The sequence below is a fragment of the Heterodontus francisci genome, chromosome 14 (assembly GCF_036365525.1).
Source record: "Heterodontus francisci isolate sHetFra1 chromosome 14, sHetFra1.hap1, whole genome shotgun sequence".
NCBI lineage: Eukaryota > Metazoa > Chordata > Chondrichthyes > Heterodontiformes > Heterodontidae > Heterodontus > Heterodontus francisci.
In genome coordinates this window covers 20,114,776-20,128,504 of record NC_090384.1, presented here as the reverse complement: position 1 = coordinate 20,128,504, position 13,729 = coordinate 20,114,776, and the positions used below count along the sequence as shown (strand labels likewise).

At 43.4% G+C, this 13,729-nt stretch overlaps 1 protein-coding gene across 2 annotated transcripts in view; it reads right to left on the bottom strand.

The window, feature by feature from the left end:
* The window catches only part of chid1 (chitinase domain containing 1), a 151,860-nt gene extending 138,371 nt beyond the window's left edge, over positions 1–13,489 (bottom strand). For both annotated transcript variants that reach the window (XM_068046794.1, XM_068046795.1), the window contains exons 1-3: positions 13,340–13,489; positions 7,923–8,072; positions 411–543 (exon numbers count right to left, since the gene is read on the bottom strand). In XM_068046794.1, the coding sequence (XP_067902895.1) occupies positions 411–543; positions 7,923–8,072; positions 13,340–13,453 (397 nt within the window). In that variant the 5' untranslated portion in view covers positions 13,454–13,489. The remainder of the gene's footprint in view (positions 1–410; positions 544–7,922; positions 8,073–13,339) is intronic.
* Between the last annotated feature and the right edge of the window lie 240 nt (positions 13,490–13,729).

Genomic DNA, 13,729 nt, shown 5'->3' with positions numbered 1-13,729 from the left:
TGGGACTCTGGCTGTGAAAGGCGCTATAGAAATGCAAGTCTTTCTTTTTGTCTCAATACAGTTCACGGAGTCCATAGCCTGGAAAATTCCAATACGCATTAGTCAAATCTGAGCTTCAAACTCACACCTCTTACCTCCCCACCAGCAGACCCCACCTCAATCACTGAAGGCCACTTGTACAGACTTTGGTCTGGTTTCTAATTCTACTGGCACGGAAACTCTGTTAGCCTATCTTGTACAGAATGCAGGCCCAGTACCTCAGGCACAGAATCAGAAAGCAGCTGCTCCCCATGACGACTGGACTGCAGCTCTAGCTGGGAATATGATGAAAACTATAGACGCGCTCCCTCAAAGTCTAAGGGAACAGTATTTGATGCATTGTGCAGATTAATGCAGTCTTGAATAACTACCTCGGTTTATATCATGATGACCAGTGACATGGTACAGTTGAACTCCCTTTCTCTTGATCTGAAGCCAAACTGGAGAAATTAAGGTGAATTTTTCATCAAATATCTTTGCAATTTCGTAACCATGGCTGTTCCACTGCAAAAATCAAAAAAAAAAAGCAATAATTGGAACAGGACAATATGAGAAAGCAAACTACAACACAAGATTGCTGAATGACCGCTTAAAGAGTGAGCTTCTTGCTATCTATACCGCACCAGCAGCAAGATAACCACCCAATTGACTACTAACCCTCAGTAACCTGCAGAGTGGATATTACCATTAGTAACCTTCCTAAAGACTTTGATAAGCCCATTTCATGCGCATGAAGCATGCAGGCAGATAGTTGCTCATAAGAAAATTAAACAAATTCTTGCTCCAACAGAAACACTTCAATATTGGTAGAAACCTATATCCATATGGGACAAAATTTCAACGTTTTCAGATGACACAAACACGAAGGAAAATTTCCTTGGAGAATTTCTCTGGTCTCTCATATAACTGAAGTTTTTCATCCCTGGTACCATCCTAGGAAATCTCTTCTGTACCCTCGCTATGGCCATGACATTCTTTCTGAAGTGTGATGTCCTGAACTGATCACAACATTCCAGCTGGGACCAAACCAGTGTTTTATAAAAGCTCAGCATAACTTCATTGCTTTTGTACTCTCTGCCTCTATTTATAAATGATCCTGAGGCCTTTTTAACAGCCTTCTCAACTTGTCCTACCATCTTCAAAGATGTGTGTCCTTATAGCCCCGGGTTCCTGCATGTCTTTTAAGTTGTACCATTTAGTTGTACCATTTAGGCGGCGCAGTGGTTAGCACCGCAGCCTCACAGCTCCAGGGACCCGGGTTCGATTCCGGGTACTGCCTGTGTGGAGTTTGCAAGTTCTCCCTGTGTCTGCGTGGGTTTTCTCCGGGTGCTCCGGTTTCCTCCCACAAGCCAAAAGACTTGCAGGTTGATAGGTAAATTGGCCATTATAAATTGTCACTAGTATAAGTAGGTGGTAGGGAAATATAGGGACAGGTGGGGATGTTTGGTAGAAATATGGGATTAGTGTAGGATTAGTATAAATGAGTGGTTGATGTTCGGCACAGACTCGGTGGGCCGAAGGGCCTGTTTCAGTGCTGTATCTCTAATCTAATCTAATCAGTTCATATTACCTCTCCTCATTCTTCATTCCAAAATGTATCACTTCTCAATTCTCAGTATTAAATTTCATCTACCATGTGTCTGCCCATGTCCTCCTGAAGTCTATTACTATCCTCCTCACTGTTTATTACCTGTCCAAGTTTCATATCAAGTTTTTAAGTTATGCCTCGCATACCCAGGTCATTAATACATGTCAAAAAGAGCGTTGGTCCCAGCACTGACCCCTGGAGAATGCCATAGTATTCTTTCCTCCGGTCTGAAAAACAACAACTTCACCAATACTCTCTGCTTTCTGAGCTTTAGCCAATTTCATATCCATGCAGGCACCACCCTTTTAATCCCATGGCCTTCAATTTTGTTAACATGTCTATTACATGGTACTTTGTCAAACACCTTTCATAAGTCCATATACACATCAACCGCTTTACCCACGTCAGCTCTCTCTTATTTCATCACAGAACTCAATCAAGCTAGTCAAAAATGATTGGTCTTTAACAAATCGGTACTGCATTCAATATATTAATCCATATTTTTCCAAGTGCCAATTAATATTGTCCCAGATTAATGTTGATTTTCGGCTGACTGGCCTGTAGACGCCAGGTTTATCTCCCTCCCATTTTTTTGAACAAGGGTGCCACACTTACAATCCTCCAGTCTACTGGCACCATCTCCATATCTAAGAAAGACTGGAAGATTGTGACTACAGCCTCCCCAATTACTATCCTTACTTCCCTTCGCGAACTAGTGTGCTTCTGATCCAGACCGGCTGACTTTTCTATTTTGATCACTGCCAACCTTTTAAGTAACTTTTCTTTATTTTTAAATCCTATTCAATTCCTCTACTCCCCCAACCTTTACTGCTACATTGGCAGCATCCTCTTCTCTAGTGAGGACAGATACAAAGTACTCATTTAGTACCTCAGTCATGTTCCCTACCTCCACACAAAGATCTCCCTTTTGCTCGCTAATGAGGCCTTCCTTCCTTTCACTAACATTTTACTGTTGATATATTAACAGACTTTGGCGTTCCTTTTTATATTACCCACTATTTTTCTACACTTTTTCTCTCCCCCCCCCCCCCTTTATTTCTGTTTCAGTTCTCTCTGTTTTTTGTATGAAGCTTGGTTCTCCACTGTATTATAAACAAGACATTTATCACAGGCTTCATTAAGTGCGATTAGCTTGCAAGATGTACAAGGCATTAACAGGGTCTACAGGGGGCATGGTTCCAGTTCTGGCCATAGCTTGCCTGCAGCACGATATCTGGAGTGCTGTTTCTAGTTCTGGTCCGAACTTGCCTGCAGCACAATGTCTGGCAGCAGACTGCCCTGGGCACAGCACCCGCTCAGAGTCTGCCCAAGTTTGGGGTGGGGGCATGGTGCTCGGTCAGAGTCCATACAGGCCATTGTGTCCAGTTCTGGTCAACACAATGTGGTATAACCAAATACCATGAGTTAATAAACAAACCAACACCATCTTTGTGTAGCAGTTCAAGAAAACCCAAAATAACGCAATCTGTAACTCACTCCCGGGTATCTATTATTCTGTATATAGACCACCCGAACCCTTGATTAGATTCCAGCCTGTAATTCACTCCCAGGTATCTACTTTTCTATATATATATATAAACCACCTGAACTCTCAATTAGAAATCCAGCCTGTAATTCACTCCTAGGTATCTATGATACTATATATAATGTACACAAATCCCTTGATAAGATGCCAGTCAATAGCTCATGCCCAGGTATCTATTTATAGAGAATAACGATCTGAACCCTCGAATATATCAGCATATTGGCAGTGTAGAAAATTCGGAATTAAAACCACTAATACACAACAGGGGAATCCAAATAGGTTTTAAAATTCCTAGCCTGAACAAGCAATCGTTCCCGGCAAGTGAGGGCCCCACAAATGATTGTGTCACACATGTCATTTGTTTTTCCTTTGTGTGTGCAATAACTTCAGTTTGATACAAAAGCATTAGATACTCTGCTTTGAGAGAGGAGGTTTTTTTTTTAATTCGTTCAGGGGATGTGAGCATCACTGGCTAGGCCAGCATTTATTGCCCATCCCCAATTGCCCTTGAGAAGGTAGTGGTGAACTACCTTCTTGAATTACTGCAGTCATTGTGAGGTAGGTACACCAACAGTGCTGCTAGGAAGGGAGTTCCAGGATTTTGACCCAGCGACAGTGCAGGAACGGCGATATAGTTCCAAGTCAGGATGGTGTATGGCTTGGAGGGAAACTTGCAGGTGGTGGTGTTCCCATGCATCTGCTGCCCTTGTCCTTCTAGGTGGTAGAGGTCGTGGGTTTGGAAGGTGCTGTCGAAAGACCCTTGATGTGTTGCTGCAGTGCATCTTGTATATGGTACACACTGCTGCCACTGTGCATCGGTGGTGGAGAGTGTGAATGGTGGTGAATGGGGTGCTAATCAAGCGGGCTGCTTTGCTCTGGATGGTGTTGAGCTTCTTGAGTGTTGTTGGAGTTGCACCCATGCAGGCAAGTGGAGAGTATTCCATCACACTCCTGACTTGTGCCTTGTAGATGGTGGACAGGCTTTGGGGAGTCAGGGGATGAGTTAATCGCCACAGGATTCCTAGCCCCTGACCTGCTCTTGTAGCCACGGTATTTATGTAGCTACTCCAGTTCAGTTTCTAGTCAATGGTAGCCCCCAGGATGTTGATAGTGGAGGATTCAGTGATTGTAAGGCCATTGAACGTCATGGGGGGATGGTTAGATTCTTTTTTGTTTGAGATAGTCATTTCCTGGCACTTGTGTGATGTGAATGTTACTTGCCATTTATCAGCCCAAGCCTGGATATTGTCCAGGTCTTGCTGTATTTCTACACGGACTGCTTCAGTAGCTGAGGAGTTGCAAATGGTGCTGAACATTCCCACCTCTGACCTTATGATGGAGGGAAGTTCATTGATAAAGCAGCTGAAGATGGTTGGGCCTAGGACACTACCCTGAGGAACTCCTGAAGTGCTGTCCTCAGACTGAGATGATTGACCTCCAACAAACATAACCAAATGATAAAAAGTCAAAGCTTAAGGCTCTTTATCTGAATGCATACAGCATTTGTAACAGGATAGATGAGCTGATGGCACAGATAGCAATAAATGAATATGATTTGATAGCTATCACTGAGACGTGATTGCAGGATGACTTGGACTGGAAACTCAATGTTCAAGGATATTCGACATTCCGGAAGAATAGGCAGAAAGGAAAAGGAGGTGGGGTAGCTTTGTTAATAAAGAAAGGGATCAGTGCAGTTGTGAGTAATGATATAGGTGTAATAGATCGTGATGTAGAATCAGTTTGGGTGGAAATAAGGAATAGCAAGAGAAAGAAACCACGGGTGGGAGTGGTCTATAGGCCCCCGAGGAGTTGCCTCTCTGTAGGACAAAATATTAATCAGGAAATAATGGAGGCGTGTAAGAAGGGCACTGCAATTATCATGGGTGATTTTAATCTGCATATAGACTGGACAGATCAAACTGGCAAGGGTAGCATGGAAGATGAATTTGTAGAGTGCATCAGGGATTGTTTCTCAGAACAATATGTTGCAGAACCTACCCGGGAACAGGCTATTTTAAATGTGGTAATGTGTAATGAGGTAGGATTAATGAGATCTCAGGTTAAGGATCCTCTCGGGGGAAGTGATCATAACATGGTAGAATTTCAAATTCAATTTGACGGTGAGCAACTCTGGTCTCAAACCAGTGTCTTCAACTTAAACGAGGGCAATTACAGAGATATAAAGAAAGAGTTGTCGAAAGTGGGCTGGGAAAATAGACTGCAGGGAAAGTCAGTAGATGAGTAGTGGCAGACTTTTAAGCAGATATTTCATAACACTCAGCATTTATTCCAGTCAGAAGGAAGGACTCGAAGAGAACGATGAACCACCCGTGGATAACAAAGGAAATTAAGGAGAGTCTCAAATCAAAAACAAAGGCATACAAAGTGGCGAAAGCTAGTGGTAGGCCAGAGGATTGGGAATTTCTTTAGAAACCAGCAGTGGATGACTAAAAAACTAAGCAAGAGGGTGAAAATTGATTATGAGAGTAAATTGGCAAGAAATATAAAAAAAACAGTAAGAGCTTCTACGGGTATATAAAAAGGAAGAGAGTAGCTAAAGTAAGTGTGCGACCCTTAGGATGAGACTGGGGAATTAATAACAGGGAAATGGCAGATAATTTAAACCAATATTTTGGATCGGTCTTCACAGTAGAGGACACTATAAACATCCCAACAATAATAGATGAGCAAGGTGTAAATGGGAGGGAGGAACCTGTAACAATCTCCATCACGGGGGAAAAGGTGCTGGACAAACTTATGGAACTAAAGGCAGACAAGTCACCAGGACCTGACGGCCTGCATCCAAGGGTTTTAAAAGCAGTGGCTGCAGAGATAGTGGAGACATTGGTCTCAACATAGCAAAACTCACTGCATTCCAGGAGGGTACCGGCAGATTGGAAAACTGCTAATGTGACGCCCCTATTCAAGAAAGGAGGGAGACAGAAAGCAGGAAACTATAAACCAGTTAGCTTAACATCAGTCATTGGGAAAATGATAGAGTCCATTATAAAGGAAGAAATAGCAGAACATTTAGAAAAACATAATAAATAAATAAATAAATAATGCAATCAGAGTCAACATGGTTTCATGAAAGGGAAATCATGCTTGACAATTTTGTTGGAGTTCTTTGAGGATATAACAAGCAGAGTGGATAAAGGGGAGCCGGTAGATGTAGTGTATTTGGATTTTCAGAAGGCATTTGATAAGGTGCCATGTTAAAGGTTATTGCACAAAATAAGAGCTCAGGGTATTGGGGATAATGTGTTGGCATGGACGGAGGATTGGCTAACACACAGAAGGCAGACATTCAGGATCAATGGGTCTTTTTCAGGTTGGAAAGCCATAACTAGTGGGGTGCCACAAGGATCGGTCCTAGGGCCTCAACTATTTACTATCTATATTAATGACTTGGAGGAAGGGACAGAGTGTAGTGCATCCAAATTTGCTGACAATAAAAAAATAGGCATGTTGTGATGAGGACACAAAGACTCTGCAAAGGGATATAGATAGGTTAGGTGAGCGGGCAAAAACTTGGCAGATGGAGTTCAATGTGGGAAAGTGTGAGGTCATCCACTTTGGGAAGAATAAAAAGGCAGATTATTATTTAGATGGAGAAAGACTACAAAATACTGCAGTACAGAGGGATCTGGGTGTTCTTGTACATGAAACACAAAAGGTTAGCATGCAGGTGCAGCAAGTAATTAGGAAGGCAAATGGAATTTTAGCCTTTATTGCTAGGGGTTTAGAGTTTAAAAATAGGGAAGTCTTGTTACAACTTTACAGGGTGTTGGTGAGGCCACACCTGGAGTACTGTGAACAGTTTTCGTCCCCGTATTTAAGGAAGGATATACTAGCATTGGAGATAGTTCAGAAAGGGTTTACTAGGCTGATTCCTGGGATGAAGGGGTTCTCTTATCAAGAATGGCTAAACAGGTTAGGCCTTTATTCATTGGAGTTTAGAAGAACGAGAGGTGATCTGATTGAAACATATAAGATTTTAAGGGGGCTTGACAGGGAAGATGTTGAGAATATGTTTCCACTAGTGGGGGAATCTTGAACTAGGGGCATAGTTACAGAATAAGGGGGCACACATTTAAAACTGATATGCGAAGGAATTTCTTCTCTCAGAGGGTGGTGAATCTCTGGAATTCTCTACCTCAGAGTTGTGGAGGCTAGGTCACTAAATGTATTTAAGGAGGAGGTAGATAGATTTTTGAAATCTCGGGGAATTGAGGGTTATGCGGAGCAGGCCTGAAAGAAGAGTTGAGGCCTGGGACAGATCAGCCATGATCTTACTGAATGGCGGGGCAGGCTTGAGGGGCTGAATGGCCTATCCCTGCTCCTATTTCTTAAGTTCTTATGTTCCTTTGCACTAGGCATGACTCCAACCAGCAAAGAGATTTCCCCCTGATTCCCACTGACTCCAGTTTTGCTCGGGCTCCTTGATGTCAAACTCGGTCAAATGCTGCCTTGATGTCAAGAGCAGTCACTCTCACCTCACCTCTTGAGTTCAGCTCTTTTATCCATTTTGAACCAAGGCTGTAATGAGGTCTGGAGCTGAGTGGCCCTGGCAGAACCCAAACTGAGTGTCAGTGAGCAGGTTATTGCTGCAGTGCATCTTGTAAATGGTACATTATGTGTATATAATCATATATGTGAAAAATAAGGACTCCACTGGTTAACAGTGTTCTGTAATAACAAAGAGACTTTTGGTGAGTATAAACTCTCCCCATCTTGAGTACTCACCGGTGTGACGTACCCCAGAACCTCACCACTGAAGTGCCGCTCTTTCACTTTTGCGGCACAGTAACTCTTCTGCTCCTTCACAATATCTTTGGCCTTTGGGTCAGTGACAACGAGGCCTCGATCCTGAACCAAATGCTTCGACGGTCCTGTCTAACAAAACAATATTTGCGTTTAGACCATGCTTTATGCCAATATATCCCAAATAACTGCACACAGATATGCTGCAGTGACTGAATCTGGTGATTACACCTGCCAACAATCAGACCAACAATGTCCAAACAAACACAAGTGAGATGAATGGTCACTTCATGTGGTTGAGAGGGGGATGTTGGTCAAGACACTAGGCAAATTCCCTACCTCTTCTTTAAATGGTGCCATGGAATCTTTAACACCCACCTGAGCCACCCCATCAGGCCGAAGGGTCCTGAATTTTAACGTCTCATCCAACAATGCAGCACTTTTTGAGTACTGTGCTGGAGTGTCAGTAAGGGTTAGGTGTTCAGTGGCACTTGAACCCAAATCTTCTAATACAGTGGGGATAGTATTACCAACCAAAACACAGCTGAACATATATTAGAAACAAACTAATCCCCAAAGTTGCTGACCTCTTCAACCTTTAAAATCAATCCCTCACACGGTGGGGGGTACAGGATGGGGGAGGGGTGGGGACAGTCTTGATGGAACACATTTAGCAACTTCCTTTTCAGAAGAGGATCAGGTCAGGTGACACTGAACAAGTAACATGGCCATGAGAATGACACACAGATCTTTGACCTTTTACTGCCTCAACAAAAGGAGCTCTGCAATGGCCTTCAAGTGAGGATCTAGACCACATTGCTTCACTGAAAGCATGTCAGTGACCTGGAGTTTCAGGCAGCTTTGAAGATAAAGACTAGAATGGAAAACCAGTTTCATTTTTAAACAGAAATTATATGAAATTCATTATGCCTGTTATTTAATCTTTCAGTGACCTGACCTGTTCTTTATTCACTGAGTCCGGGGCTCTTTCAGAGAAGCTGAGGGGTGAAATGATCGGGGTCTTTAAAATTATGAAGGGATCAGAGAGGGTAGATGTAGAGAAAATGTTTCAAAACTAGGAACATAGGAAACAGGAGGAGTAGGCCATTCGGCCCCTCATGCCTGCTCTGCCATACAACTATATCATGGCTGATGATCTACCTCAATGTCATTTTCCCCCACTATCCCCATGTCCCTTCATATCTTCAATATCTGGAAATCTATTCATTTCTATCTTGAATATACTCAACAACTGAGCTTTCACAGCCATCTGGGGTAGAGAATTCCAAAGATTCACCACCCTCTGAGTGAAGAAATGTCTCCTCAGCTCAGTCCTAAATGGCCTGCCCTTATTCTGAGACTGTGCCCCCTGGTTCTAGACTTCCCCCAAGCCAGGGGAAAACATCCTTCCTGCATCAATCCTGTCTAGCCCTGCAATAATTTTCCAGGGATAAATATCAGCTAGTCAGTAATAAATCCAATGGTGAATTGAGGAGGAACCTCTTTACCCAGAGAGTGGTGAGAATGGGGAACTTGCTGGATTGAGAGGTGATGAGTAAGAGATGTATTTAAGGGGATGTTGGATAATGAGGGAAAAGGGAATAGAGGATTAGAAGATGTACGTAAGACTGGGTGAAGAGGGAGAGAGAAAGCGAGCTGAAACTAGCAAGCAGGACATCAAAGGTAGTAATCATGGATTATTCATTCCCAGGACCACATGCTAGAATATGGAAATAGGAGGATAGAGCAGATGAATATGCGAATGGAGTATGGTACAGGAGGGAGGGCTTTAGATTCCTAGAACATTGGGACCAGCTCTGGGGGAAGTGGGACCTGTACAGGCCAGACGGTTTTCACCTGAACAGACCCAAGACCAATGCCTTTGCAGGACAGTTTGCTAGTGCTACTGGGGAGGGTGTAAACTAACTTGGTAGGGGTGTAGGAACCAGGAGATACCAGAGAGAAATACCAAGGTTCAGAGAATTGGGAGAGACAGATAGCATTAGAATAGAAAATAGTAAGGTATTAGGTGGGGTCAGAATAAGAGGGACTGCAATAAAGTTTAAATTAGGTTTACTGTGCATGTATGTGAATATGCAGAGTGTGGTAAATAAGGCTGGTGAACTGCTGGCATAGATAGCCATGTGGAAATAGGATGTCATGGCAATAACAGAGACCTGGCTCAAAGAAGGGCAGGTCTGGGTACTAAATATTCCTGGATACAAGGTGCTGAGGCAAAATAAAGAAGGAAAGAAAGGAGGAGGGATATCAGTATTGATTAGGACAACCTTATAGTGCTGCAGAGAGAGGATGTCCTCATGGATCAAGGGCACAATCAATGTGGTTGGAGTTAAGAAACAATGGAGGTGCCATTATGTTGCTGATGTATTCAATAGGTCCCCAACTACTGGGAAAGATACAGAGAAACACATTTGCAAAGAACTTTGAAAGAAGAGTAGTTAAAATGGAGGACTTCAAATATCCTAATACAGACCAGGATAGTAACAGTGTAAAGGGCAGAGAGGGACAAAATTTTCTAGAGTGCGTTCAGGAGAATTTTCAAAGCAATATGTTTTCAATCCAACTCGGAAGGAGGCAGTACTGCATCTGGTTCTGAGGAATGAGCTGGGTCAAGTGTCAGTAGGGGAACGTTTAGGCAACAGTGATCATGGTATCATAACATTAAGGTTGGCTATGGAAAAGGACAAGGAGCAATCCAGGGTAAAATTAATTAATTGGGGGAGAGCCAACTTCAATGGGGTGAGAATGGATCTGGCCCAGGTAAATTGGAAACAAAGATTGGCAGGGAAAACTGTAATAGAACAATGGACTGCTTTAAAGAGATGGTTCGGGTACAGTAACAGTATGTTCCCACGAAGGGGAGAGGTAGGGTAAACAAATCCAGAGCTTCCTGGAGATAGAAAGATGAAGCAGGAAAAGGGTGCATATGACAGATGGCAAGTAGATAATACAATTGAGAATCAGGCTGAATATAGAAGGTTCAGAGGAGAAATAAAAACAGCGAATAAGAGAAGCAAAGAGAGAGTGCATGAAAAAACTAGCAGCCAAAAATAAAAAGGGAATCTAAAAGGTGGAAGGAGGAGTGGAAGGAGGAGTGGAAGGAGGAGTGGAAGGAGGAGTGGAAGGAGGAGTGGAAGGAGGAGTGGAAGGAGGAGTGGAAGGAGGAGTGGAAGGAGGAGTGGAAGGAGGAGTGGAAGGAGGAGTGGAAGGAGGAGTGGAAGGAGGAGTGGAACCCAAAAGGCAGGGAGCATGGCTGAGGTGCTACATGAGTACTTTACATCTCTCTTTACCAAGAAGATGCTGCCAAAGTCTTGGTGAAAGAAGAGGTAGTTGAGACACTGGATGGACTAAAAATTGAAGAGGAGGTATTAGATAGGCTGGCTGTATATAATGTTGATAAGTCACCAGGACCGGATGAGATGCATCCAAGGATACTGAGGAAACTAAGGGTGGAAATTGCAGAGGAACACTGACAATAATCTTCCAATTCCCCTTAGGGGTGGTGCCAGAGGACTAGAGAATTGCAAATGTTTATAAAATGTTATTCGGGACAAAATTAACAGTCACTTTGACAAAGGTAGATTATTTAAGGAAAGCCAGTACAGGTTTGTTAAAGGCAAGTCTTGTTTAACTAATTTGCTTGAATTTTTTAATGAGGTAACAAAAAAGGTTGACTTGGGTAACACAGTTGATATGGTGCACATGGATTTCCAAAAGGCATTTGATAAAATGCCATGTAACAGGTTTGTCAGCTAAGTTAGAGTCCATGGAATAAAAGAGACAGTAGCAGCATGGATACAAAATTGGCTGAGTGACAGAAAACAGATAGTAGTGAAGAATTGTTTTTTTCAGACTGGAGGAAGGTATATAGTAGGGGTCGATATTAGGAGCACTGCTATTCTTGATATATATTAATGACCTAGACAGATGCCCTTGGTGTACAGGGCACAATTTCAAAATCTGAAGATGGCACAAAACCAGGAAGTATTGCGAACAGTGAGAACAATAACAAACTTCAAAAGGGAATCGATAGGTTGGTGGAATGGGAGGACAAATGGCAGATGAAAGTTCCTCTGCAATTTCCACCCTTAGTTCCCTCAGTATCCTTGGATGCATCTCATCCCGTCCTGCTGACTTATCATTATATACACCCTATCTATCCAATACCTCCTCTTCAATTTTTAGCCCATCCAGTGTCTCAACTACCTCGTCTTTCACCAAGAATTTGGCAGCATCTTCTTCGTAAAGACAGGTGTAAAGTACTCATTTAGCACCTCACACATGCCCCCTACCTTTTATGTCCCTAATCAGTCCCACTCCTCCTTTTACCACCCTTTTACTCTTTATATGCCTATAGAAGACTTTTAGATTCCCTTTTTATTTTAGCTGCTAGTTTCATTGTGCACTCTCTCTTTGCTTCTCATTTGCTTTTTTACTTACCCTCTGAACCTTCTATATCCAGCCTGGTTCTCAATTGTATTATCTACTTGCAGAAAAGTATGAAGTAATACATTTTGGTCAGAGGAATGAGGAGAGGCAATATAAAAGAAAGGACTCAATTGTAAAGGGGATGCAGGAGCAGAGGGGCCTGGGAGTTTATGTGCATACATCATTGAAGATGGCAGGGCAGGTTGAGAAAGCAGTGAATAAGGCATATGAGATCCTGGGCTTTATAAATAGGGGCACAGTGCACAAAAGCAAGGAAGTTATGATGCAGTTTTATAAAACACTGGTTCAGCCTCAACTGGAGTATTGTGTCCAGTTCTGGGGGCCACACTTTGGGAAGGACGTCATAGCATTAGAAAGGGTGCAGAAAAGATTCATGAGAATGGTTCCAGAGATGAAGGACTTCAGTTACATGCACAGATTGGAGAAACTGGGGCTGCTCTCCTTCAAGAGAAGATTAAGAGATTTGATAGAGGTGTTCAAAATCATGATGGGTCTGGACAGAGTAGATAAAGAAAAACTGGTCCCACTGGCAGAAGGGTCAAGAATCAGAGGACACCAATTTAAGGTCATTGACAAAAGAAGCAATAGGGACATGAGGAAAAGCTTTTTTTTAATAAAGACAGTGAGTGGTTAGGATGTGGAATACACTGTCTGAAAGTGTGCTGGAGGAAAGTTCAAATTGGATAATTCTCTGAAGAGAAAAAAATGCAGGGCTACAGGGAAGAGTGAGAGGAGTGGGATGAGGGGAGTTGCTGTTGCAGAGAGCTGGCACTGACATGACGAGCCGAATGACCTCTTTCTGTGCTCGAACCCCTCTATGACCGTATGAGTAAACTGGAACCACCAGCGCCTGCAGTCCAGGCCGGGCCCAGGCCCCGGGATTTAAACTCAGGGCAGGGATGAGCCTCAGTTACAGGCGCCACGCTCACCTCCTCCTCCGGGATCCGGGCTCCAGCTTTCCTCACATCTTTCTTGGAGAGGGTCGCCCCTGTCAGGAGGATGGGAAACACCGTCCACCACCAGCAGCACCGCCTCCACCTCATTGCCAACACTCCGACCGCACTAGGACCCGGGAGGAGCCGCTCCCACTGAGTAGCGCCACAAGGAGGTCCCGCCCACCCCGTCAACCGCCAATCCGAAACAAGTCTGCCGACACTAAATGAGCGCTATTAAAGGCAAGGGTTTTAAAGGGGATGGGCGATAAGAGACAGTTGATCGAAGGGTGCTGATTGAATAAGCAGTGGTATGGCCAATTCCAAATGGATTGGCATAGTCAACATCAGGGAGTCGGAGATAAAGAGGAGGGGGAAAAGGAGGGA